Raw genomic sequence first — 27,708 nt, 5'->3', positions numbered from 1 at the left:
ACAGACAAGTAAGTATACGAACGACGAACGAGGAAGTGTTGGCGAAGGTAAGAAAAGGAAGAATGTTGATGGATACCATCAGAAAGAGGCAGTTACGGTTTCTGGGACACGTGTGGAGAAGAAACGGAATAGAAAAGTTGGTAACATCTCTGATTGAAGGAAAGAGAGCTAGAGGAAGACAGAGAATGCCATATTTAAATAACCTAAGATTAGAATAGCCAAAAGTGATTATAAAAGCAACGCAGAGGATCGTGATACGTGGAGACAACTGACCGGCAACGTGCTCAAGAGGACAAACCACGATGGACGATACTATTCATTGGTTGTTATAATATCATAATATTAATGATAAGTGTTATGCGGATATTGATAGGCATTAATCCAACAGACAAGCCTACTACAAGAAGGTAGACAATGGTAACCCCGTCGTCGTCGTCGTCGTCGTCTTTACTTAATTGTGCCCCTGAATCACTTTTAATTCATGGAGGTCACCGGAAGTTTGCAGAAAGACACAACATTGGGTTGGATTTATCTCTCAACCAAACCACTGGAAGGCTTGAAGACTAAACGTAACTGAACTCGTACTCTTGATCGACCAAGGGTGTTCATTGTACGTGTATTATTTTAGCATATTATTATTTTAATTTTTGTATTGGCATGCAATATGCAGCTTATTTCTTTTACGGTTCATGCAATGGTTTTCCTACTCTCAATAAGTGGGTTGAACTTGAACTTGTACTTGTGTCTTGTAGTAAGCTTAGGCTTAGTCTTACGTCCTGCGCCTGAGCCTGAACCCCTGAGCAGAGTGTGACTGTGAAGTACCACATATACTTTATCAACCATAAGCCACTTAAAATAGCCAACGATGATATCGAACTAGGTATTTAGACCATTAAAAATGCCGACTTTAAAAACAATGCAGATATGCACCTTCTCGCTCTTCTACTTCTAGCCTCTAGCTAAGAGTCTAGGTCTAGAGACAGAGAGACGGGCCGGTGGCGGTGGAACCAACTCCATCTTTGTCCACGATGACGATGAATTTAAAGTTTAAAGAGAAAATAATTAACTCCTACCTTCAAAAGCAGTTAAAATTTGAAGATGCATTTGTTTCGAGATTTTCATTCCTATTCCTTGCGACTGTGACTGTGATATCTTTGTTGTCAATCATCTTTCAAGTTCAAGATTCAAGGGATGTAATACCAGTTTAAAAAATATTTATTAGGAAAAGATTGCGGAAAGAAGTGTCAGTAGATATCCAATCTGGTGCATGAATATTGCATGTAATGTTCCTAGCCTCTAATTTCCGTTTATCTCCCTCCCCCTCTCCTCCCAACTCTCTCGCTCTCTCTCTCTCATCTCTCTCTCTCTCTTCCTTCTCTCCTCCTCTCTCTCCTCTTCTCTCTCTCTCTCATCTCTCTCTCTCTCTTTCTTTATTCTTCCCTCTCTTCTCTCTTTCTCTCCTCTCTCATCTCTCTTTTCTCTCTTTCATTCTTCTTTCTCTCTTCTTTGTCTCTCTTCATTCTCTCTCTCTCTCTCTCTCTCTCTCTTCCTCTCTCTCTCTCTCTCCTGTCCCTCTCTCTCTCCCTTCCCTCTCTCTTCTCTTTCCTTTTCTCTCTCTTGTCTTTCTTCTTCCCTCTCTCTCTCTCTCTCTCTCTCTCTCTCTCTCTCTCTCTCTCTCTCTCTCTCTCTCTCTCTCTTTCTCTCTTTTCTTTCTTTCTTTCTTTCTTTCTTTCTTTCTTTCTGTCCTTCCCCCCCCCCTCCCAAATCTTCTTTTGAATGAATAAAATACAGTGGTCTGTCTATAAGCACACTCAGGGTGCAAAACAAGATTTTTGCAATATAATTATACTCCTTTATCAACACGCTCACCAAAGAAGGACTTCACTTATAAGCACGCTGAAGTTTTCTAACCATTACTATAATTACGAAAATAAAATAAAATAAATGGTTTAATGGCAGTTCCAAGCCTGCAACCCAGTATACAACACGATTGCAACATCTCTACATTAAGAAATTCAGACGAAAAAGTTTGTTTTTACTCTTCTATGAGCATTGAACATAGAATTATTTTTAAAAACGTACAATCTGCATAAGCATCCTCTTCTAGATCCCAAGAACTATACGTATGACAGAGATCACTGTAATGGAATGAGAAATGAGAAATTAAAAGAGCGATTTTAAAATTCTGGGAGATACAACATTGTATCGTAATAATATTAAGAACAATACTGTAATTCATTTTTGGCAAGCACAGTGACTCTCAAGGCTGTTGAACCATAATGTGATGCAAGCAGGGGGTACTTAAGGCTTTTCTATCCCTTTTCTTTCTCTAACTCTGACTCTTAAGCTCAGGATGCCATTTGAGAACACGTTAGTACCTTTTCACTGAGTTAATTAATTAATAATAATAATAATAATATGATGATGATGGTGTGGTAGTGGCGGCGGATGAGGAGGAGGAAGAAGACGAAGAAGGTGGTGGGAGGAGGAGTTGGTGGGAGGAGGGGGAGGAAGAAGTAGAAGGGGGAACTTTAGCATTGTTAAACTTTTTCACTTAATTATGTCTTAAAGATTCCCTTTTATTTAAACAACTTGTCTGCTATGAAACTATAACCCTCTCTAAAATGTACAAGAATTAATACTCACTTTTTTCTGTTCCAACGAAAATCTTTTTTGTTGACTGGTCTATTTATTTGTAGCAGACGACAAATTTCTGAAAACGGTCACATGACACTTTAAAATCAACACAGGAAGTTTGGGAATGATTATTGTCAATACATCCTTTAAAATATGTAAACATGAAAATGTCGTACGAAGTCGACTCAACGGGTCAGATCAGGTGGTATTTTTTAAACGAACTAAAGTGAAAAATCATAAAGTTTCTCAGAAAGTTGAAAGATGCTAGTTTTTTGAAACAGAGGTAGGTTATTTTCAAAACATATCTCTTTCACGTGAAGGCATGCTCAAGACGAAGTGGCCTTTAGAAGGCGTTGACTCTTAGAAGGAGTTCCTCTTTAGTCTAGTCTACACTAGACTCAGTTACTCAGTAGATCTAGTCCTGTGTGTGTACTGTTGGCTGTTGACTACTCGTCCTGTGGGGGTGGCGATGGTGGCCAGTGGTCCGTAGTGGTGTGTTTGGGCTTATAGTGGTTTGGTGTATTTGGGGGGGGGGGGGGGGGGGGGAGTATGCCCGTGTAGGTATAATCGGGAGTGATCTATATTCAGATTTTTGGCCAACCAAGTCATCAGTCACTTGATTTGTTGCTTTCCAATGATTGGATATTTCTAAATAAATGTAAACACACTGCTTTGTTGATGAAATGAAAGTTGTAAACACGCCCATGAGTCAAGCTGAGCAAAATGATCACTTTTGATGTTGGATATTTCAAAAACTGTGAATACTTTTCACTATGTAGGTCACTTTGAATACATTTTGCAATGTGACCAATGACCTTGAGTGCATGGAAAGGTAATAATATAGACCATCCCCATTGTTGGGCTGACAAGAGTCTGGTATTTTTCAGTTTATCAGTATCAGGGTGAAAATTGTCTCTTCATGTCACTGTCATGCCATAAGACAGAAATTATAATGTGAAAGAAGTTCAGTCCTGATATTTATTAACGTGTTTAAAAAATAAATCTTTATATGGTTATTTTCTTGACACAGGCATAGCTTTATAAGGGAAATCTTTATAATAAAGATTGAATAAAAATAACAGATTTGTATTCCTTTTTGATAACCAAATGTGAAGGACGTTTTATGAAGATTTTTATATGATAATTATTTTGAATTATATATTATTTTTATTTTTAAAAATTCAGGCTACAACTTCAGTCATGTTGCGGCTTTGGCCTTTACGGTGTACTGCAAAAGTGAAAAATTTGATTGGATTTACACAAGGTATGAAAATCAATGCATCGAGCTGATCTTGCAATTTTTATATTTCCAAGTTTTGTTGATGCTGTTGTTTTCATGCATAAACTGTGGCAGTTGACCTGCACTTTATCAGTATCCATTTTCCAGCCATATATAATCAAACTTTTGTGAGTCTCGATATCAAAATATTTTAACAATTATTCGTAGAGATGACTCCTCTCAAATTGATAAAATTCTTGTTTTCAGTTTCTTTCCTTTTTTTTTTTCCCTACAAATGGCAAAGACAGTTCATTAACCCCGGTTAAAGATTTTTCTCAAATATATTGCTGCTGCTTACAATGCTTAATTGTAGACCTGCCAACTCCTTTCTTTTTCCCCTGTGATTTTCCAGTCTCTAAAAAAATGACAAAACTTAAAACAGTTTTGTTTTTTTAAGGCAATCCTGATAAGATTGTTATTATCTAGTTATCTCCTTATTTTTTTGTTTTCCCCCTTGATGATATGTGATGTATACAATTGTTAATGTTATATGACTCAATTTGAGTCTTTCAATGTTGTCTATTTCACAAGTATATTGCAATTGAGTTTTATTTATTTTTTGTTTTATTATTATCACTTAAAACTCAATTGCTGATTTCTGCTTTTAAAAAAAGATATATACTGATTTTTAAAAAGTCTAATCCTGTTTTGAAGGATTTACTGGTGGGAGGTCTTCAATGGAAGCAACAAATTAGTGTTAAATTTGACAAAATGATTGCTAATTTATATAGTTATTTGATCTATGAACTATGTTTTTTTGAGAAAAAAATATCTGGAGATGGTAGTTATAATCTGTTTTCAGTTATTTAATGTTTCAGATTATTTAGATAATTATTTAATATCTTATTTAGAGTTTAGTTATATTTGTGTTCGAATAATTTTAACTGTTGTTTAAAATTTTTTAAAAATTTTGTTATTATTATTTTTTTGTTTACAAATTTTGAAATGTTGATTTGCCCAGACTCCGATGTTGTATAGCTCAGGCTCACAATGTGATTTTTGTTTATTATTATTATTATTATTATTATTATTATTATTATTATTATTATTAATAAAAATGTATTTATTTTGTAAAAAAAAATATTCCTTCATTGTTTTTTCTTTCTTTCTTCTTTTGTCATCATCATAATTGCTATGAATTATTTGCCATGATTTATCTACCTCGTATTTCTGTTTAATCATTCATTTTATTTTGTTTTGGTTTTCTTGAATTAGCATGTTCAAAAGCATCTGTTCCAGCACCCACACCAGACATGGTGGAAGTCTTTGTTGATGACAAACAAGTTTTTGTTGAACCTGGTACAACTGTGCTTCAGGTAGGTAAAAGTGTGTGGACATTTTAAAAACTCAGATTCGAACAAATATGCTTGGTATTTCAATTGTGTCTTAAGTTGTTTGGATTTTTTTCAAAAAGGAATATGATTTGATAAAGATCTGATAATAGCAATTAATAAAGTCACTTTATTGGTCCTCAAGATGAAATTCAAACTTTAAGTAGTTCTTCCAAGCGTTTTGATATGTTGGAGTCTGGAAGAGCTGCACGCTCATCTCAAAGCACCCTTTGCCCCATTGAATTCTGTTGTAAACAATATTTAAAAAAAAAAAGTTGATTACATTTTGCAGAGATGATGAAATAAGTAATCGTAGAATTAGCGTTGGATTTAAAGATGACATCGTCCTATTGATATTTAATCAAAGATATGAATTGTCATGTAAGATATATAACTAGAAAATCAGTTTAATTGTATGCAATTTGGTGTTTGAAATTAGCACTCTCAATCTTATTTGTGGTCGAAATTGATCAGTATTTTTTCTGTCTCAATTTACTTTTCAGGCTTGTGCTGAAGCTGGTGTAGAGATCCCCCGTTTTTGTTATCATGACCGACTTTCCATCGCTGGCAATTGCAGGATGTGTCTGGTTGAAGTTGAAAAGTCTGCAAAGGTAGCCTTTTTTAAAAACAGTTTGAATATCTTGTTTTTGTGTTCTGGCAAATCGTTTCAGCACTTTGTGAATTTGATTGTGTATGTGCTTTATTTTGTAGGCTTCAATGTCTGAAAAGAAAAACAAAAAAAAATCTGTATCACAATGCTTAATGTTATTTTATGCAAATAATTAAGTTATTATTGGTTAAGAAAAAAAAAAAAAAAGAAATTGCCAACTCTCAGATGTAGAATACTCTGATTATATTTGATTATAGATTTTCTTATTGTATTATTGCTATTTTTGATGAATAATTTAATATTCCAAGGTCATAATCTTCTCTTTCAGCCCGTTGCATCATGTGCCATGCCAGTGATGAAAGGAATGAGAGTGAAAACTGACTCACCACTCACAAGAAAAGCCAGGTAAGTTAACCATTCACAAAATTTTTGGGAATGCAAAAATCTAATTTCCCTCAATTTATTAAACTGGATTTTATATTTTGTTTGCTGTTATCTGAAGACTTATTCAGTTCACTGTGCTAAAGGATATAGCAATGTGTTTTTAATAAAATTTGTGCAGATAGCTAGGTATTCTAGGTTTTGCCTCTGTTTTTATTGAAGGTAAAATTATATTAAAGTTTAAAAGCCATAGTCTCAAACATGTAAAGTTGGTTTAAGTAAGATAGTAATGTTTACTTTGACTTTTGCACGATAATGCTGTAGAATGTAATTATACCTACAAGGCATTTATTTATTAATATTATTGACTGAAGATTTTATTTAAAAAATAATTTTGAAGAATATTTTTGAATTCTTTCTCTCTCACTCTCTCTCCTCTCTCTCTCTCTCTCTCTCTCTCTCTCTCTCTCTCTCTCTCTCCCTCTCTCTCTCTCTCTCTCCCTCTCCCTTTCTCTCTCTCTCTCTCTCTCTCTCTCTCTCTCTCTCTCTCTCTCTCTCTCTCTCTCTCTCTCTCTCTCTCTCTCTCTGGGCAGAGAATCTTCCGCCTAAAGGCGGATTTCCGCCTAAATGGTATTTTATCTCCGCCCATCCCATCACATTTCCTCCTTTTTCAAATTTGCCTTGTCAAATATTTTCCTCAAAACCACAAAATCACCATTATGTCTTATGTCATATTTTGACACCTGTGCTCAGTCTTGTGAAATTCTATGACAGTCCCGTTTTTATGACGTTGGGCCAGACAGTATGGCACCAGATATCACAATAGTACAGAAGACCGGTCGTGTTCTTTGATTAGTTAGTTGATGGTTGAAGGGGAAGAGGAGGGACAAATGGGTCTGGATTTTTCTCTCTGTTGTAGATACCTATTGCCTTTTTAATCTCTCTCTCTCTCTCTCTCTCTCTCTCTCTCTCTCTCTCTCTCTCTCTCTCTCTCTCTCTCTCTCTTTTTTTTTTTTTTTCCCTTTGCCCTTCTTTCTATTTCTCTTTTCTTCTTTTTTTTTTTAATATAGAATTCAAAAGGTCAATACATAAGTTATTCTGGTAAAGAAGTCTCTCTCTCTCTCTCTCTCTCTCTCTCTCTCTCTCTCTCTCTCTCTCTCTCTCTCTCTCTCTCTCTCTCTCTCTCTCTTCTCTCTCCCTCTCTCTCTCCCTCTCTCTCTCTCCCTCTCTCTCTCTCTCTCTCTTCTCTCTCTCTCTCTCTCTCTCTCTCTCTCTCTCTCTCTCTCTCTCTCTCTCTCTATATATATATATATATATATATATATATATATATATATATATATTATATATATATATATATATATATATATATATATTATATATATATATATATTATATATATATATATATATATATATGGCTTTGAATTTGAGAGATTCTTTGGTTGTATTTATAAGCTGAATAACTACTAGGTTTCTTTGCTTGTGTTTGATCGATAGACCGAGAAATTTTCCTCCTTTTTGACAAATTGCTATTATCACCACTGAATAAAAAAACACTCACCAAAACCACTACATCAACATCTCTACCACCACTACTATTACAATCACCACCACATCATCATCCCTACCACCACTACTACAAATAGTACCACATCATCCCTACCACTACCACCACTACTACTACAACTACCACCACATCATCAACCCTACTACCACTACTACAACCACCACCATATCATCATCCCCACCACCACCACTACTACTACAACCACCACCACCACATCATCAACCCTACTACCACTAATACAACCACCACCTTATCATCATCCCTACCACTACTACTACTACTACAACAGTCATCCCTACCACCACCACTACTACAACCTCCACCAAACCATCATCCCTACCACCACTACTACTACAACCACCACAACATCATCCCTACCACCACTACTACTACAACTACCTCCACATCATTCCTACCACAGCTACTACAACCACCACCACACAATCATCCATACTACTACAAATCCACATCATCCCTACACTTTCAACTTTTGAAATTCCACCGAGTTGTGTCAGAAATTGCTGCGAGACAAATTTTGGATCGCATCTCAATAAATTTTTAGTGAAATTCAAATTTATAGGTTATGGTCGCATGGATGGGTCATGATCTTCACGATGAAAAATTTCTTCCTTTTTTGTGACCAGTCATTCTCACCCCTGGACTCTCTCTCTCTCTCTCTCTCTCTCTCTCTCTCTCTCTCTCTCTCTCTCTCTCTCTCTCTCTCTCTGTCTTTCTCCTCCCCCCCCCTCTCTCTCTCTTCCCCCCCCCCTCCCCACCCAATTCCCCTCTTTTCCTCTTTCTCTTAAAATGTCAGAACGGAGTTTATTTTTGAAATCTAAATAACATTTTATTACTATTTCTCTTTACAGGGAGGGTGTGATGGAATTTTTATTAGTAAACCATCCATTGGATTGTCCAATTTGTGACCAGGGCGGGGAATGTGATTTACAGGTAAACAGCCAATCTCTCAGGCATGCCTACCTTTCCGGATTTGTCCCGGAAATTTGAAAAAAATCATCATCATTATCCCTATCACCACTACTACAACCGCCACCAACACATCATCCCTATTACCACTACTACAACAACTACCACAACATTATCATCCCTACCACCACCACTATTACTACAACTACCACATCATCATCCCTACCACCACTACTACCACACCATCATCCCTACCACCACTACTACAACTACCACCACATCATCATTCCTACCACCACTACCACAACCTTCACCACCAACACACCATCACCCCTACCACCACTACTACAACCACCCCCACCACCAGATCAACAGTCATCAACAAACCATATAAAATGGAAATTGGTAAGCTGTTCTCTATCACAATGGTTGGAGAAAAATTCCCTCTTTTTTTGTGGTCATTTATTTTCACCAGTGGTGGTGTTATTTTGAGGAGTTATCCAATTGATATGATATTATTATACAAGTGAATAAGGATTCTCTTTTGCTGCAAGCAGATTGTTTTATTCACTTATTTTTAAAAAAAATTATTCCATCACTACAGGATCAGTCAATGGCATTTGGAAGTGACAGGAGCAGATTTGTTGATAATGCCTTTTCTGGCAAAAGAGCTGTTGAAGATAAAAATGTTGGTCCCTTAATCAAGACAATTATGACAAGATGTATCCATTGTACCCGTTGCATCAGGTAATTTGTTAGTCATGACAATTAAAAAAGAAAAAAAATGAATGTGTGAATAGTGGAACCTGACGTTGTTTGCTGCTGCCACTTTTTATTTTGTTTAATTCTAAATCTCTTGTATTTTTAAAAAGTAATTTTAAGGAAAGGACAATTCATTAAAAATGTACATAAAGTAAGTTGTGTTTTTTCTATTTAGAATAGCTATAACACTAGAAGTAATATAATATTAATATACGAAACTATGATATTTTATGTTATGATTTTGTTTTAGTTGGACTGATACACATTTTCCTCCTTTTTGACATTGCCATTATCATCACTGATTAATGAAAAAACATTCTATGAACATTTGTTGAATCTCAATCATAGATTCTCAACTTTGTGTTTATACATTTTCATGCATGCCACGTCTGTAAACGAATTTCCATTTTTTGGATGAATAAAGTGTATATTATTATTATTATTATTATTATTATTATTATTATTATTATTATTATTATTATTATTATTATTATTATTAAACACTATTTTTACCATTTGACTCTTCTTGCTCTGGCAGTTACAATGCACTATGTACATTAAACAGTGCTGATGGTTTTCCTCGGATCCACGGAAATCCGCGATTTTGGAGTCCAGAGGAGAAATTTCCTCCTTTTAAAAATTACATTTTCTAGAAACAATGTGCTAGCAATGAGAGAGTTGATGTGTCGTGGAACACACAGGTGCAGTTTCTCACTCTCCAGAAGTTAGCTAGATTATCAATGATAGTATATCATCTCAATTGCTCTAAAAGTGGGGTTTAGTACAGTAAATATGGCGCTTAAAGGCAATCGTTCAACATTTTCCTACTTTTTCACTTTTTGTCACCATCAGTTAAAGATGTAGATGAATATGAAGTAACAATGTGACAAAGTAAAAAAAATGCTGAAAACTATTATATACATGTAAAGTGCCTAAAACAAGTGTCTGTCTTATCTCTTATGATAATGTTAGATGTACTTAAAAAAAAGTGTTATCTGTATGTTTCTTTTCATTGATGTCTTTTCACTTATCTTCTTTTCACTCAATGTAGCTCCTTATACTTCACATTTGCAAGTATTTCATCATCGATTGCACTAAACAAAATGCCTGAATCAAACATATATAGTTACAGTAAACCCCCCCCCCCCCAAAAAAAAAAATAAAAAACAAAACAAAAAAAACAGGCAAGGTTTTCATGTCAGGTTTTAGTTACATCAATGGTATTTTTAAATATATTTTATTTAAATGTTTATTTACTTGCAAAACAAACATAGCAATGTGAAATTTGTATTTATTGTATTTAGGTTTGCAAGTGAGGTTGCAGGAGTGGATGATTTGGGCACAACTGGCCGTGGTAATGAAATGCAAGTTGGCACATATGTGGAGAAAATGTTTAAATCTGAGTTGTCAGGCAATGTTATTGATCTTTGTCCTGTTGGAGCCCTCACATCAAAACCCTATGCATTTACATCAAGGCCATGGGAAAACAGGTATTTAACAAATTTGATGAGAGTCAACTGTTTTGCAATAAGATAAACTTCTGGATCGTTACATCCATTGTTGCTGTGATCCATTTAATACTCTGATATATTTAACGCAAACACTCATTTACCATTTATTTGGGCATTGATGATTGGATGCTGAAAAAGTAATGTCGAATAAAATTAAGTTGTGCATTGATGAAGTGGCTGACTCTTCTTGTTATCCAGAATTGACTTGGGGGGGGGGGGGGGGGGGGGGGGGGGGGGGGGCTAAAACATGTTCAAATCATCAATTTAATTCAGTTCTGATACACATAATTTAGGCTGGATAAGTTTGCTTCTTTTGTTTTAAAGAAAAATAGATATGAGGCTATGCCAAAGGATTGTTTTCGTATCATTCTCCACAAAATACCCCGATATTAAATTAATTGGAAAAGCTATGAAATAAATTTCATTTTCACCAGTTTCTCTGGGACAGATTATGAAAAATAAACATAAAACTGAAGATCTAGCATCAAAATTGTCGAATTACTAGTTTTTTAAATTTTCAAAAAAATTGTGGAGAATATGCTTGAATATGTTACACTTTTTGAACCTCTGAAAAATGATTTTTAATATTCTTTTTTTTCCTCTTCCATTATCTGTTCCAGAGAAATTTGTGAAATGAAATTTGTCTTAGTTTTTCCAAATGTCTTAGTATTGGAACATTTTTGTGGCGTACATTAGCAAGACAACCTTTTGGCACAATCTCAAATTAGTGTGGCTTTTAATAATACTTAATCTTTGCCATCCTATGTCTTTGACTTTAAACCTCTTCAATTTTATATCTCCAGACGAATTGAGAGTATTGATGTAATGGATGCTGTTGGAAGTAATATTGTAGTTGGTATGAGGACCAATGAAGTGATGAGGATTTTGCCAAGACTTAATGAGGTGGGGTTATTATAATAAAATATAATATAATATAATATTTATTTATATATATATATACATTAAAAAAAAATAATTCTGTAAGGAATTTGAATATGAATACCATACTTTGTTTTCATTGTCCCTCCTACTGCTGTACAACGTTTAATCAATACTATTAATGTTAGTGATGATGAAATTGATGATGAAATGTATGAAAATGATAGTGACATTTAGAGGTTAGAGCTGCTCAACTTGCGATTTAAGTTCCCCGTGTCCGTATTATTTACAAATTTATGTTTACTCTCTTTTAAGGACATTAATGAGGAATGGATATCAGATAAGACTCGTTTTGCTTATGATGGACTCAAGAGGCAGCGTCTGACGACCCCATTTGTGAAAAATGCTGCTGGTGAACTTGTTGCCTCAGATTGGGAAACAGCATTTGTCAAGATTGGAGAAATTGTAATATTTATTTTTCTCTCTTTTTTAAATTCACTTTCTCTTTTTAATTCATTGCTTGAATGCTGAAAAAAAAAATGACAGCTGTTAGGTTCTGTATTAAATACAATTATGTTTCAATCTTAAGAAACATAATGCCTACTTCCTCAACAATAAGAATTTTAATATGCAGTCATTTATATGGCCTGTCGATGTCATAGGCAATAAAATCCATATTTTTTAACCCCCCCCCCCAAATTTTTTAAATTGGCAGATTCATCAATCGTCAATCTTGTTATCTCTTCTAGCCTTGTTTATCATTCGCGTTTTCCTTGGGGATTTGTATTCTTGTTCTAGAACAGGCCCATTTGGTTTCACCTGAGCCCTGGCAGGGGTCTATTGTCAGGAGGGAGGTAGTCAGATATATTTCTTTTTTTTGTTTTTGTTTTTGAGAGATGGTATTTTAAACAAATCATCTCTCTGTAAGATATTTATTTGTTTACTTACTTTATAACCTATGAGTGAAACCTCTCAATGTGTTAGTGTTGGGGTAGAACTTTATAGTAATTTAAAACTAGATACACGGATGAATTGCTCTTTGATCTAACCTTTTTTCTGTTTGGACTAACTTTCTTTGTGTTTCTTTATCCTGGATGCTTGTTTGTGAAGATCTGTTTGTTATTGTAATTCACCTAAAAATAGAACCCCCCCCCCCTCTCTCTCTCTCTCTCTCTCTCTCTCTCTCTCTCTCTCTCTCTCTCACACACACACATGAAAAAACAAAAACAAAATGAATGCAAAACAAAACCAACAACAAAAATAATAAACAAAACAGCAGAATCTCCAAAATAATCAAAATTTCAAGGAATGAACGTGTAATGACAAGTTATTTCACCATCCTTTCTCATATATATTCCATTTTTTAAAGAATAGCTACAGCATTGATCAGTTTGGAAACAGATTCAGTTTTGAGAAATGCTGCTTTAAAACACACAGAGGTGTCAACAATGAGAAAAAAATATCTGAATTTGGCCTTAAAAGTGTTTGTAGATGGGATTTTATTGATGTAAATAACAGATTTGACTTATTGGTTTGATTACATTGGATTTTACCATATAATGAAAATGTTGCTGCTTGAAGCTCAAACTCTTTTTTTTTTCAATACTTTTAATTGGTCTCGCCACTCCTTTTTCTTTTTCTTTCTTCTTTAAAAAACTTTTATAAGAACAAATTATTTGATTATCAAACAATAATGATATTCATTTCAGGTGAATGCCACAGAAGGAGACAAAATAGCTGGACTTGCTGGTGGCTTGGTAGATGCTGAAACCCTTGTCTGTTTGAAAGATATGTTGAATCGGCTCGGCTCTGAAATAGTGTGTACTGAAGAATCTTTCCCAACCAATGGATCTGGGTAATAAAGCATTCCTATCGAATGTTTATTAATGTGAATTTATATACTAGTATATGTTTCTCAATTGACTGTAAACAAAGAGAGATTTTTTTTCAATGGTTAAATGAGTATTTTAACTTATTGAATTACTGATGACATTTGGATTAATATTTATAATTAAAATTGCTCATCCTCAAAATTGGTTTGCCAAAGCCCATTGTCGTTTTTTTTTTGTTTGTTTGTTTTTTTTGGTTTTTTTTTTGTATAACAACAATGCAGTGAGCAAAAATGGTAGTTTCATACTAAATTTATGATTGAGTTTTTATAAGATCACTGAAGTATTTCAAGAATTCTTCTGACGACCAGGCTCATATAACTTATTATAATATTATTGTCAAAACTGGTCTGAAGTCAACCACCAGACTACATTCCATAACTTTATGAACGAGTCTTTCAATCTGTCATTCAGTATTATCATCGTCATTAATCAATTTTATTTTTTAAAGTTTCTTTGCTTCACAGGTGGTTCTTGCTTCAAATATTTTAGTTTTTGTCTTTAATAATTTGTCAAATCAGAGTTGACTTCAGATCCAACTACATCATGAACACCTCCATCAGTGGCATTGAAGATTCTGACTTGATCCTCTTAGTAGGTACTAATCCAAGGCTAGAGGCTCCTCTTGTCAATGCAAGAATTAGGAAAAGGTATGCTAGACGTCTAACTTTTCAGAGTTCCATAAAATGCTTTTGACTGACATTAAAAAGAAAAAACAATGTGGGGATGACATGCCTAGTCAGTTATATCTTGATACTTGAACAGCATGATCACCTATCTCAATGCCCATTTTCTTCAATAACCCTTTAAAATTGTCTACATTTTAAAAGTTTATATTCACTAGAAGTCATTATACATACAGTGTGTATAAAAATGTTCCAGGGTGGTGACCTCAAACTCATTTCATGTGCTTTTTTAAAATGAATCCTCTTTTTTTTTTTTTTTTTTTTTTTTGATAAATGATAACAATTTGATACAGTTTATTTCACGGATTAATATTTCTTGTTCTGTTTCAGTTGGATCAACAATGACACTAGGGTGGCAGTAGTTGGATCTCCTGTAGATTTATCTTATGAGTATGATGTAAGTAAATACCCTTTACATATCTCCTGTAGTAAGTTAACATATTGGTGCAAAGATTGTTTGTGCTAATTAATTTCAGATATGCAACTGCTTATACATATTGGTATGTTTATGCAAGTGCCATATGCCATACCAAACTAGGATTTAAGCTGAAAATAAATTTGGCATTGCATCCTGCAATTTCAAAATTACTACTATTATTTTCTGTTGTCTCATATTGATTTATACTGTTTTTGTGTCAATGGCCTGACATTTACAAGATTCTGGTATGACTTTAGCAATGTCTGACCATGACATGTTAAACATCTTAATTATGCGAGGAATTCTGGGATAAAACCAGGAGGATTGATTTTTTCTTTGTTTCACCTCACACAATCCACAATGATAATAAAAATTCTGAAAAGTCCCAATTTTATCATTTTTTAAATTCCATGATTTATATTGGTGTAAATGTCTAAGGAAAGTATTTAACTAGTTTGTTAAATGTCTGCTTAAATTGGTCCAACCCAGCTTGATAAAAATTTCTTGAGATAAAATGTTTCTTGCGTTTGGCAGGTATTCATATTGATAATGATTACAAATAAACTTTTAGTCAATAATTATTTTGTGTTCAAAATCAAGTAATTATAAGCAAATGTCATTTTCATGATTATGGTTCGACACCAAGACCACCAATGATTTTCTGTGTTCAACATTGACCATGCAAGCACCATATATGTTATATCAAATTGGTTTGAATTTGAGATAAAGTTAATGTTGAACTACAATCATGAGAATGTCATTACTTGGGTTTTGCATTTGCAAAATTATATCAGATAACAATGTTCTGCATAACTTTTGTTTTCTATAGTGTTATATTCTTTTATAAAATTGTTTCAATGACGTGGCATATCAAGTATTATTTTATGACTCCAGTAATGTCTTACCATAACATGTCAAGCGTCTACATTATATGGGGAATTCTGGGAAAAAATCTAGAGTTGTTTTTCTCTTCGTTCCACCTCGTACAATATAACATTCATTTTAATGATTCTGAGCTTGAAATGTATCTCAAATTTGAATGTGCAACAATTAGATATTAATTATTCTCTCATTGCACTGTTTTTTAACTCTCAAACGTTCCATTATTTTAAAGCTAGAGTGAAAAATGACTGGGTAGTGCTTTTAAAATGTCCATTAACCCATTCTACTGGCCCACAACCATGTAAAGTTATATATCATTGTACTTGCCAATGATCATACTATCACAGTGACATGTCTATACCACAATTGAAACCCTCTCCGAGACATAAATCAGATTTATGTGCTGGGGTAGGGTCTCAAAAAATTATCACAAAAACAACACATTTCTCAATCACTAAGAGGGAAAAAAATTCAGGTTATGAAATATAATCAAATATCATTTATTTTCCAAACAAACAACATATTTTGCAGATTATTTACAAAATTCATTGCAAATTTCCTGAAAATGAGTATTTGAGAGGGTCTTAGAGACGAGCAATGTTTCTGGAAAAAAGGGGCATAATCCAGCATTATTTGACATAAAAGAACTTAATAGCCTTTTTGTTTGTCCATAATGTGATATTTCTTTTATGGTTGAGGAAAATAATGACCATAACACTTGAAATCATACAGCTGATTACAAATATTACATATTAGTTCAATATTTACTTAATATGAGTCATATATATGTGAACAAAAAACATCACAAAAATGACAGTTTCAATTTCAAATTGGTCTGCTTTACTTCAAATGAGTGATATTGACTGATTAAATGAATTATATGGTTCATTTTACATTCCAGAATAGTAATTCATTCACAAGTGACATATTTATTTCACAAAACTGCACTTGTAAAGGCATTTGATTATATAAATCAGAAGAATAATATTTGCATTTTTTGAGAAAAGTCACTGTAAATTTTGAAAACCATATGGCAATCTTCCACAAAAATAAATAAATTACAAACTCAAACTTCAACACATCCGGCATACAATAGACTAGGGACAAGTTCAGGCCAAAAAGGTGGGACATGGGTTGTGGGACCAGGATCAAGGCGCACTTTCTTGGGTTTGGAAGGGCCAGGAATCTCATGAGATGGAATTTGAGACCTGAAATGAGATGAATTTTTTAAAAAGAAAAAAAGAAAAAAAAGAATTAGAATTGCAAAAAAAAATTTAATAAGTCAAAGGTAAACCAAATAAACAAAATATTGACAGTTTGACTCAGTCCATACACAAAAGTAACAAAATTCAGTATATCAACTGTTTGTCATTCTCATGTTCCCTGTGAACCCATGAAATTCTTACCTTCACTATTTGTGAGCCACATACTAAAACATTGCTTCATACCAACCATTTGAAGCAATTTATAAACTAATGATAATTTTTAGAATGTCATACTTCCAAAGTGCATCTGAATAGAGTATAATAATATGATTCCTGCTCACCTTTCGTCATGACTTCTTTTACTTGTACTCATACTTGCAACACCAGGGATACGAGTGACATCTTCATAATCCTCATCTTGTACTTGGATTTGGGTCTCACTGCGTTAAAAAGAAATAAAAAAAGAACAAAATTCTGTTAAAAGCTGCTCTCACAAAATATCACAATCTTAATTTCTAAAAGTCAGAAATAAAAATAAAGTTGTATCACTCCTTGTTGAAATACATGGCTCTCTACTTCTATTGTCAGCCATGTTTGTTTACATTTTCAGCTAACCACTTGCCCAACTTCTATGCTTCGTAAATCAGGTGAAAAGTGAAAAAATAAATAATAACTTAATAGAAAATAGAAACTGATAAAAGAAAGATCAGGGTTCAAGAGGATGTGCGTTTTTTGACTTGAACATGATGTCAGAGGATGTAATTGTGAAAAGTTGAGAAAAATACTTACTCGTCAGGTTCGTCATTCGAGTCCAGATTTGGTGAGTAGAGCAGGTCCCCATCAGGCATCATATTCTCGGGAACAGAGGCGTAATTTTCATCGTCACTGTCTTCATTCATGTATCAGATATCGTAGACCACTTTTTCGGTACAATAAGTCATTGTAAAATGTATCTAATTAGTTTATTTTGAGTAAATTTGTGAGTAGAGACGACAAGTCGACTGTCAAAACAAGATGGCGGAAGTCGAGTGACGAACCGAGTTACTGACACAAATACTTTCGTATTTCTTGTGATTTAGGAGGAAAAAATCAAATATTCTTAGAGATTTTGTAGTTTTTATTGTATAAAATTAAGCAAATTATTATAAAATCGCCATTTGGGGGCATATTATAAAGCGCACTTAAAGCGAAACGAGAGGAAAGAAGGGGGGCGTGTCCATCGATCACCGGTGATCGAAATCTCTATTATGGAACGTGTGAGAGTTAAAGAGCTTGATAAATCTTACATTGTGATTTGGATATAGAGAAGACTTGCTCATTGAATTTCATGTTTTAAGAGAAATGGAATGTTCTTATAGAGCCATGCTAAATAGAATCTCAGATTTCTCTGGTTTTTGTGGCATTAAAATTTTGATAAAAATATTGGTCTTTTACCCTAATTGAGTGCATGATGCTTCTTTCCTGGTAGCCAATGAAGGAAGTCATTTCGTGCTGTCCTACAATAATTATTTCGTGTTCAAACCAAGTAATTAAAAGTAAATGACATTCTCATGATTGTGGTGCGACATCAAGAAAAACAATGATTTTCTATGTTCAATTTTAACCATGTAAGCACCTTATATATCTGATAACAATGTTTTGCATATCTTTATTTTCTATCCAGTTATGTTCTTATATAAAATTGTTCGAATGACGTGGCATATAAAATATTCTGGTATGACTCCAGCAATGTCTTACCATAACATGTCAAGCGTCTACATTATGTGGGGAATTCTGGGAGAAAATCTAGAGAGTTGTTTTTCTCTTCGTTCCACCTCATACAATATATAATATAATCCATTTTAATAATTCTGAGCTTGAAATGTATCACAGTTTTGAGTTTGCATCAATTAGATATTTATTACTCCCTCGTTATAGAGCTTTCTTTATAAATCTTACACTGTGATTGAATATAGAGATACCTTGCCCAATGAATTTAGTGATTTAAGAGAACATTGAAAATGATCTCGAAGAGCTATGCTAAATAGAATCTAAGATTTCTCTGGTTGTTTTGGCACTAATACCCTTGTTGAGTGCTCAGTACCTCTCTCCTGGAAGCCAGTTCATACTGTCTTGCAATAATTATTTTGTTCTCAAACCCAAGTAATTAAAAGCAAATGACATTTTCATGATTGTGACATGACATGAAGAAAATCAATGATTTTCTGTGTTAAACTAAACCATGTAAGCACCATATATGTTATATTGAACTTTGGTTTGAGCTAAAGTAAATCTGACATTGAAAGGACATTTGCAAAATTACATCAGATAATGTTGTTCTGCATAACTTTTATTTTCTGTTGTGTTTTGTTCTTTTATAAAATTGTTCCAGTGACGTGACATATATAGTGTTCTGTTATGACTCCAGTAATGTCTTACCATAACATGTCAAGCGTCTACATTATATGGGGAATTCTGGGAGAAAATCTAGAGAATTGGTTTTCTCTTCGTACCACCTCGTACATTATATAATTCATTTGATTAATTCTGAGCTTGAAATATGTAGCATTTTGAGCATGCAACAATTAGATATTTATTACTCCCTCATTGCACTGTTCTTTTTAGAGCTTTATAAATCTTACATATGTGAATTGGAAATGGAGAAGACTTGCCCAATAAATTTGGTGTTTTAAGAAAGCAATTTAAATGATCTCAAAGAGCCATGCTAAATAAATCTAAGATTTCTCTGGTTTTTGTGGCATTAAACTTTTGATAAAATAATGGTGTGACATTGGTCTCTTACCCGTGTTGAGTGCATGGTACCTCTCTCCAATGAAGGACGCCAGTTCATACTGTGTTGCATTAAGTATTTTGTGTTCAAACCCAAGTACTTAAAAGCAAATGAAAGACCTGCCAACTGTCTCTCATTGTTCGAGACAGTCCTGGATTTCAATTTTGGGGAAAAGCAAAAAGTTTTACAAAATAATTTTTAAAAAGAAAAATATTTAAATACAATTTTTTTCTACGACATCGGGCAATTTTGTTAGACCTTTTCAGGGACATTAAAAAGATTAATAAGGCCGTCAGTCATCAGGGAGTGTGAAAGTGACATTCTGGAAGTTGATTATACTTTGGAAAAGAATCAGCTGTTGAACAAAGATCTAGATCTAGGAAGTTTTGAAAATGATATGTTGAAAAATCTTAATAGCAAGAGCAAAGCAGAAGTCTTTAATAATGCAAGAGGTTTTTTCATCAAGCTCTGGATTATACGAAGACAAGCTTCCCCCTCAAATCAGACATCATCTTCTTCTACTTTTTCTTTTTTTCTCCATTTGTTCGGTTGTCTGTAATTACCAAGCAACAAATATAAGAATACTAATATTTAGTTAAGTTATATGTCTTCTGTTTGCTTAGACCGTCAATGCAGTTGGCCACAGCATTCGGGCACAATCGCAGTAGGGTGTCTCTGATTTCATATTCCAAAGATTAGCAGGTCTGAAATGACATTCTCATGATTGTGGTGCGACATCAAGAAAAACAATGATTTTCTGTGTTCAATTTTAACCATGTAAGCATCTTATATATCTGATAACAATGTTTTTCATATCTTTATTTTCTATCCAGTTATGTTCTTATATAAAATTGTTCTAATGACGTGGCATATAAAATATTCTGGTATGACTCCAGCAATGTCTTACCATAACATGTAAGCGTCTACATTATATGGGGAATTCTGGGAGAAAATCTTGAGAGTTGTTTTTCTCTTCGTTCCACCTCATACAATATATAATCCATTTTAATAATTCTGAGCTTGAAATGTATCACAGTTTTGAGTTTGCATCAATTAGATATTTATTACTCCCTCGTTATAGAGCTTTCTTTATAAATCTTACACTGTGATTGAATATAGAGATACCTTGCCCAATGAATTTAGTGATTTAAGAGAACATTGAAAATGATCTCGAAGATCTATGCTAAATAGAATCTAAGATTTCTCTGGTTGTTTTGGCACTAATACCCTTGTTGAGTGCTCAGTACCTCTCTCCTGGAAGCCAGTTCATACTGTCTTGCAATAATTATTTTGTGCTCAAACCCAATTAATTAAAAGCAAATGACATTTTCATGATTGCGACATGACATGAAGAAAATCAATGATTTTCTGTGTTAAACTAAACCATGTAAGCACCATATATGTCATATTGAACTTTGGTTTGAGCTAAAGTAAATCTGACATTGAAAGGACATTTGTAAAATTACATCAGATAATGTTGTTCTGCATAACTTTTATTTTCTGTTGTGTTTTGTTCTTTTATAAAATTGTTCCAGTGACGTGACATATATAGTGTTCTGTTATGACTCCAGTAATGTCTTACCATAACATGTCAAGCGTCTACATTATATGGGGAATTCTGGGAGAAAATCTAGAGAATTGGTTTTCTCTTCGTACCACCTCGTACATTATATAATTCATTTTATTAATTCTGAGCTTGAAATATGTAGCATTTTGAGCATGCAACAATTAGATATTTATTACTCCCTCGTTGCACTGTTCTTTTTAGAGCTTTATAAATCTTACATATGTGAATTGGAAATGGAGAAGACTTGCCCAATAAATTTGGTGTTTTAAGAAAGCAATTTAAATGATCTCAAAGAGCCATGCTAAATAAATCTAAGATTTCTCTGGTTTTTGTGGCATTAAACTTTTGATAAAATAATGGTGTGACATTGGTCTCTTACCCGTGTTGAGTGCATGGTACCTCTCTCCAATGAAGGACGCCAGTTCATACTGTGTTGCATTAATTATTTTGTGTTCAAACCCAAGTAATTAAAAGCAAATGAAAGACCTGCCAACTGTCTCTCATTGTTCGAGACAGTCCTGGATTTCAATTTTGGGGAAAAGCAAAAAGTTTTACAAAATAATTTTTAAAAAGAAAAATATTTAAATGCAATTTTTTTCTACGACATCGGGCAATTTTGTTAGACCTTTTCAGGGACATTAAAAAGATTAATAAGGCCGTCAGTCATCAGGGAGTGTGAAAGTGACATTCTGGAAGTTGATTATACTTTGGAAAAGAATCAGCTGTTGAACAAAGATCTAGATCTAGGAAGTTTTGAAAATGATATGTTGAAAAATCTTAATAGCAAGAGCAAAGCAGAAGTCTTTAATAATGCAAGAGGTTTTTTCATCAAGCTCTGGATTATACGAAGACAAGCTTCCCCCTCAAATCAGACATCATCTTCTTCTACTTTTTCTTTTCTTCTCCATTTGTTCGGTCGTCTGTAATTTCCAAGCAACAAATATAAGAATACTAATATTTAGTTAAGTTATATGTCTTCTGTTTGCTTAGACCGTCAATGCAGTTGGCCACAGCATTCGGGCACAATCGCAGTAGGGTGTCTCTGATTCCATATTCCAAAGATTAGCAGGTCTGAAATGACATTCTCATGATTGTGGTGTGACATCAAGAAAACCAATGATTTTCTGTGTTCAACTTTAACCATGTAAGCACCATATATGTCATATTGAATTTTGGTTTGAGCTTGAGCTAAAGTAATAACACTGCATTGGGCATTTGCAAATTGATATCAGTTATGGATGTTCTGCATAATGTTATTTTCTGTTGTGTTATGTTCTTATATAAAATTGTTCCAATGACGTGGCATATAAAATCTGGTGAGACTCCAGCAGTGTCTTACCATAACATGCTAAGTGTCTACATTATATGGGGAATTCTGGGAGAAAATCTAAAGAATTGGTTTTCTCTTCGTTCCACCTCGTACACTATATAAATAATAAATATAATTCTTAATTTGTTGTTATTAATAGTATCACAATTTTAAGTTTGCAGCAATTAAAATTTGATTACTTTCTCATTGCACTGTTCTTTTTAGAGCTTTATAAATCTTACACTGTGAATTGGATATAGAGAAGACTTGCTCAATGACTTAAGTGTTTTATGAGAGCATTTAGAATGTTCTCAAAGAGCAATACTAAATAGAATAAAGATTTCTCTGGTTTTTGCACATTAAGCTTTTGCTAAAATATTGGTCTTTTACCCATGTTGAGTGTATGATACCCCTCTCCCGGTAGCATTTGAAGGAAGCTATTTCTTGCTGTCTTGCAATAATTATTTTGTGATCAAACCGTGTAAGCACCTTATATGTCATATCAAACTTTGGTTTGAGCTTGAGCTAAAGTAAAATGACATTGCATAGGGCATTTGCAAAATTATCTCATAACAAAGTTCTGTATAACTTTATTTTCTGTGTCGTGTTATGTTCTTATATTGTTTCAATGATGGGGCACATAAAATATTCTGCTATGAATGGTATGGGGAATTCTGGGAGAAAATCTAGAGAATTGGTTCTACAGTTTATAATAAATCATAATAATTCTGAATTTTAAAAATTAAATGTATCACAATTTTCAGTACTCAGCAATTAAATTTTTATTGCTTCCTCATATCACTGCTCTTTTTAGAAATAGATAAATCACACATTTTGAATTATGGATGTAGAAGACTTGCCCAATGAATTAGGCGTTTAAAGAGAGGAATAAGGGTGTTCTCCAAGAGCAATGCTCATAGAATCTTATAGAATATAAAATTTCTCTGGTTGTTGCAGCATTCAACTCTGATAAAATATTGGTCTATTTTCTTAGTTGACTTTATGGTACCTCTCCAGGTAGCTGGATGGGATCTTCTGACAGAGTTCGTTTGATGTGTCTTCTATCCCACATTACACAGTATCGCGTATTTGTATCTAGATAAGAATTATAGATATCCAAATAAAACCAAGATGCATGCACCTTTTGATCACATTTTATTTCTTCCTTCTCGTACAGCATCTAGGTGACAGTCTTGGTGTCTTGCAGGATATAAAGAATGGGAAACATCCTCTTGCAAAGGTAAACATCAAAGTTGGAATGTTTTGTTCAATATTTCTTCTATCCAAGCCACTGTACCTGGAACAAATCATGATTTTACTCTATTTTTGTGACAGAGCACAAATGTTACCCTCCACCTCAAAGCGGTATCAGGTGGAGGTGAAATTAAATACTGGTTCATGGTGACATATGACTGGATTGAGGCAGTGGGTAACAAATGATATTTTACCACAAGATAATTCCTTGTAAATGAATGCTCAAAATTACTGGGTGTAGAAATTATTTTTCAGTTTTCTCACATCATAAAAAAGTACTGATATGTGGCTTTCATTTTAAATGGCAAAATTGTTTTACTTACTTTCATTTCATTTGTGAGAATTATAGACCATTATTTATCAACTTGTTTGTATCTGAATCAGCTTGGTAGCTCAAGTAGTAGAGTACATCACAAGCACAGAGGTTCTGATCGTTGTATCATTTTTATTTCTGTTCTTCAAGTAGTGAACTTTAGATTCATGAAGCTTGCCTTCAACAAGATGTAGTTGATTTCACATACTATTGTAAACGACAAGTTTCAAGAACTATCATATCAGGGGAAAAAATTATCGACGCAGGGCATTGTAATGAAATTAAAGTGATCAAATGTTGCAGATGATAGTATGTGAAATCAATGAAAAGACATATTCTAATAAGGAGCAGGGTGACAGTGATATGGGCTTTGTCTCAGCAACTGGGCTGTGTAGTTATGGGTAAGTCAGCCTGCGCTTGTGCTGTGACATGATCTCTGGTATAACTAGACTTCAAATTCTATTTTTCTGTCTTGTTATGTCTTGTTGCACTCTGGATCAAGGTTCTTTGACATACATTGTCATCTATATATGAATGCTGAGTTCCGTTGCTTTTAGAGAGGAATACTGCTTGAATGTTCAAATTGCTCAGGCTAAGAATTATTAACTGGACACTGTGGATTACTCTTAATATCTTTTGACAGTATGTTGCTAACTGAGAACTTGATCTTGTACAGTCTTGTTTATTTTACAAATCAAGACTTTGGGGAACTCTTCTCAACATCACTGTTTATTATGCATTGCATTGATTAACAAAACTTAAAATCATTCGTTTTCTCACATTATTTTCATTGAATTGTATTGAATATTATGTTATATCCCTTGATTCTCTTCTTGAAGGCCTTGGAGAGTGCTGAGAAACCAATGGTGGTTGTTGGAAGTGCAGTTCTGCAGAGATCTGATAGTGATGCAATCTACAACACAGCAGTATCCATAGCTGAGAAAGCCCGTGCAAAATGTAGTGACAAGGAATGGAAGGTCTTCAATGTTTTGCACAGGGTAAGTTTGGTAACTTTATGGTTGTGCAAAGAGAGCTTTTGGGTATGATTAAAACATTTGTGGCAGCTTTATTTCATATGAAAGTATTGTTAAGAGTCTGTTGACTTTTTAAGCCTTATCTGGTAGTCATTATTGTTCTTTTGAAATTTTTTTTCTTCATTTAAACAAATTGGTATTGCTTCAGAAAATCTAAGGTTATGCAGTGATTGGTATAATGTATTTTGAACGAATGCCTCGTATTACAGGTAGCAAGTCAAGTTGGGGCTCTTGATCTTGGTTACCAGCCTGGTGTGACAGAGCTTAAAGCCAGCAAGCCTAAAGTGGTCTTCCTCCTTGGAGCTGATGCTGGTATCATCCAAAGAGCTGATCTTGGTCCCAATTGCCTTGTTGTGTATATTGGTATGTATGACAATTCAATCCATACTACCTAACTATCACAATAGAATAGCAATGAGCTCAGAATTTTTCACACTGAGGATCAGAAGTTGAACTTTTTATTGTTTTGAACATATAACAAATAATTTTTTTTCCTACTCTCATTTGAATTAATTTAGGTGAATGCGATTTTAAACGGTTGTATAGTCATGGTGCAAAACATCTAATAGAAAGATTTCTAATTTTATCATTTTATGAAAACATTTATTGTTTCTTTAAATTTATATGAGAAAGCAGACACGTCAGTTCTGGCACGACTTTCTTACACTATTTATGTATTCTTCCACTCTAGGCCATCATGGTGATAATGGTGCCCAGATAGCTGATGTTGTTCTGCCAGGCGCTGCCTACACAGAGAAGGATGCCATTTATGTCAACACGGAAGGCAGAGCTCAGATTGCCAGACAAGCTGTGTCACCACCAGGGGCTGCCCGTCATGACTGGAAAATCATCCGAGCCTTATCGGAGGTAACTTGTATTTAAAAATTATTTTTTTTCATTCAATTTAATGAGATCTAATCTTTGAATTGGTGGTCCAAACCAATAACAAAGAGTAATAAAGTTTCATTCATTCTATAGATGAATGCTATGGGTGTCTAATTTTTGTTTTTTTAAATATATAATATTGGATTTTTCATTTTTTCTCTTTTCAGATTTTGGGAGTGACTCTACCTTTTGAAAAATCTAGTGATGTGCACAAAAGACTTATAGAGATTTCGCCTACTTTTAGCCACCCAGGAAAAGTTGAGAGGGCCAATTTTTCTGCTTTGGCTGATGCTTTAGCAAAGGTTAGTTGTATATTTTTATCTATATGAATGTTAAGAAACAGTACAATTTAAGTATGTGACTTGGTTGAAAAGACTCTCGTTGAGAAATTTTCTTTCAAACAGTTGAATTGAAATATTTCCTTGATATATTTAAATAAGCACACAAAAAAAAAAAAAACACATTTATTTTTAGGTATTCATTTTCACCTTGTATTTTAAAGACATTCCTGTATGACAATATTTATTTTTAAAAAGCACATTTTGCCAATGCACCATTTGTCGAGTTTAAATATTTTAGGAGATTATATCAATCATTAGAAAAAAGTTTTGTCATGGCTGACACTTGGAACCAACTCTATGGTTTATTTTCTATCATTATCGTCATCATCATCATCATCATCATCATCATCATCATCATCATCATCATCATCAGCAATAGCAGCAGTGGCATGAGTATCATTTTCATATTCATCATCTTCATTTCGTCATTGTATTTCTACATATTAAGTACTGTCACCCATTCTAAGACATCAATGTTATTTTTATTTTTATCGTTTCAACTTTTAGGATAGCAAAAGTTCCTCCTCGACCAAAGCTGCTCCTCTCACTCCTTCTCTGCTGGAATTAAAAGATTTCTACATGACTGACCCTATATCTCGCGCCTCTCAGACCATGGCCAAGTGTGTCCAGGCTGTAACAGAATCAGAATCCAACCCATACTCCAAGCCTGAAGCATGATATGATTATTATGATTAGATTCTTTTCATTTCAAATTATTTATATGTTTCTGTGAAGTGAGGTTAGAAAATTTAAAGTAAACATACAGAAAAAAAAAAAAGATTAGAAAGAAATGATAACTTGTGATTTATAAAATGTATAGGTTCATCTCTTTGTTTCACAATAATATATGCTTTTTGGCTTCGACGTAATTGAAAAGAAAAAAAAGTTTGTATTTGATTTGATGTTTTATTTCTATTCCAGATAACTATTATTGACTTAGCTTTATATACATATGTAAAGTCATGTCATCTGTTTGAAAATATGTACATATTTATGTACACAAAAGATTCATTTCAATATGTTTTTGTATGAGTTGCAAAAGATTTTGTTTACTTTTAATAGGTTAGAATTACAAGATTGAAATCTTTCAACATAGGTTCGTCCATCTGTGATAGTGATGTGATATTACCAATCAGCATCACCAGGACAAGAACCTTGTAACGTTATATGATAGAATTTTATATTTGTTGTAAGAAGTAGTTTGTGAATGATTGTGTGTGAAAATAATGTACATAAAGTGAAATAAATCACAAAGATTAAAAGTCGAAA

At 33.7% G+C, this 27,708-nt stretch overlaps 2 protein-coding genes across 2 annotated transcripts; one reads left to right on the top strand and one right to left on the bottom strand.

Annotated features, from left to right (window-relative positions):
* On the top strand, positions 1-27,708 carry LOC144965302 (NADH-ubiquinone oxidoreductase 75 kDa subunit, mitochondrial-like). Its single transcript, XM_078900523.1, has 19 exons — positions 1-610; positions 3,823-3,901; positions 5,132-5,232; positions 5,751-5,858; positions 6,186-6,262; positions 8,677-8,758; positions 9,339-9,481; positions 10,801-10,986; positions 11,811-11,910; positions 12,202-12,351; positions 13,596-13,741; positions 14,297-14,425; positions 14,792-14,858; positions 23,790-23,852; positions 25,019-25,177; positions 25,423-25,576; positions 25,905-26,080; positions 26,266-26,400; positions 26,947-27,708. Exons 2-19 carry the CDS (start codon positions 3,838-3,840, stop codon positions 27,115-27,117), a joined length of 2,211 nt encoding a protein of 736 aa, XP_078756649.1. The 5' UTR covers positions 1-610; positions 3,823-3,837; the 3' UTR covers positions 27,118-27,708.
* On the bottom strand, positions 16,828-17,877 carry LOC144966646 (uncharacterized). Its single transcript, XM_078903406.1, has 3 exons — positions 17,756-17,877; positions 17,308-17,406; positions 16,828-16,969 (listed from the first exon to the last, which is right to left on the bottom strand). The coding sequence occupies exons 1-3, from the start codon at positions 17,863-17,865 to the stop codon at positions 16,828-16,830; spliced, it is 351 nt and encodes a 116-aa protein (XP_078759532.1). The 5' UTR covers positions 17,866-17,877.

This window comes from Berghia stephanieae, chromosome 2 (assembly GCF_034508935.2).
Source record: "Berghia stephanieae isolate SIO BIC M18660-M18661 chromosome 2, UCSD_Bste_1.3, whole genome shotgun sequence".
NCBI lineage: Eukaryota > Metazoa > Mollusca > Gastropoda > Nudibranchia > Aeolidiidae > Berghia > Berghia stephanieae.
The sequence above is the reverse complement of the archived record's forward strand: the minus strand, read 5'-3'. Positions and strand labels throughout refer to the sequence as shown.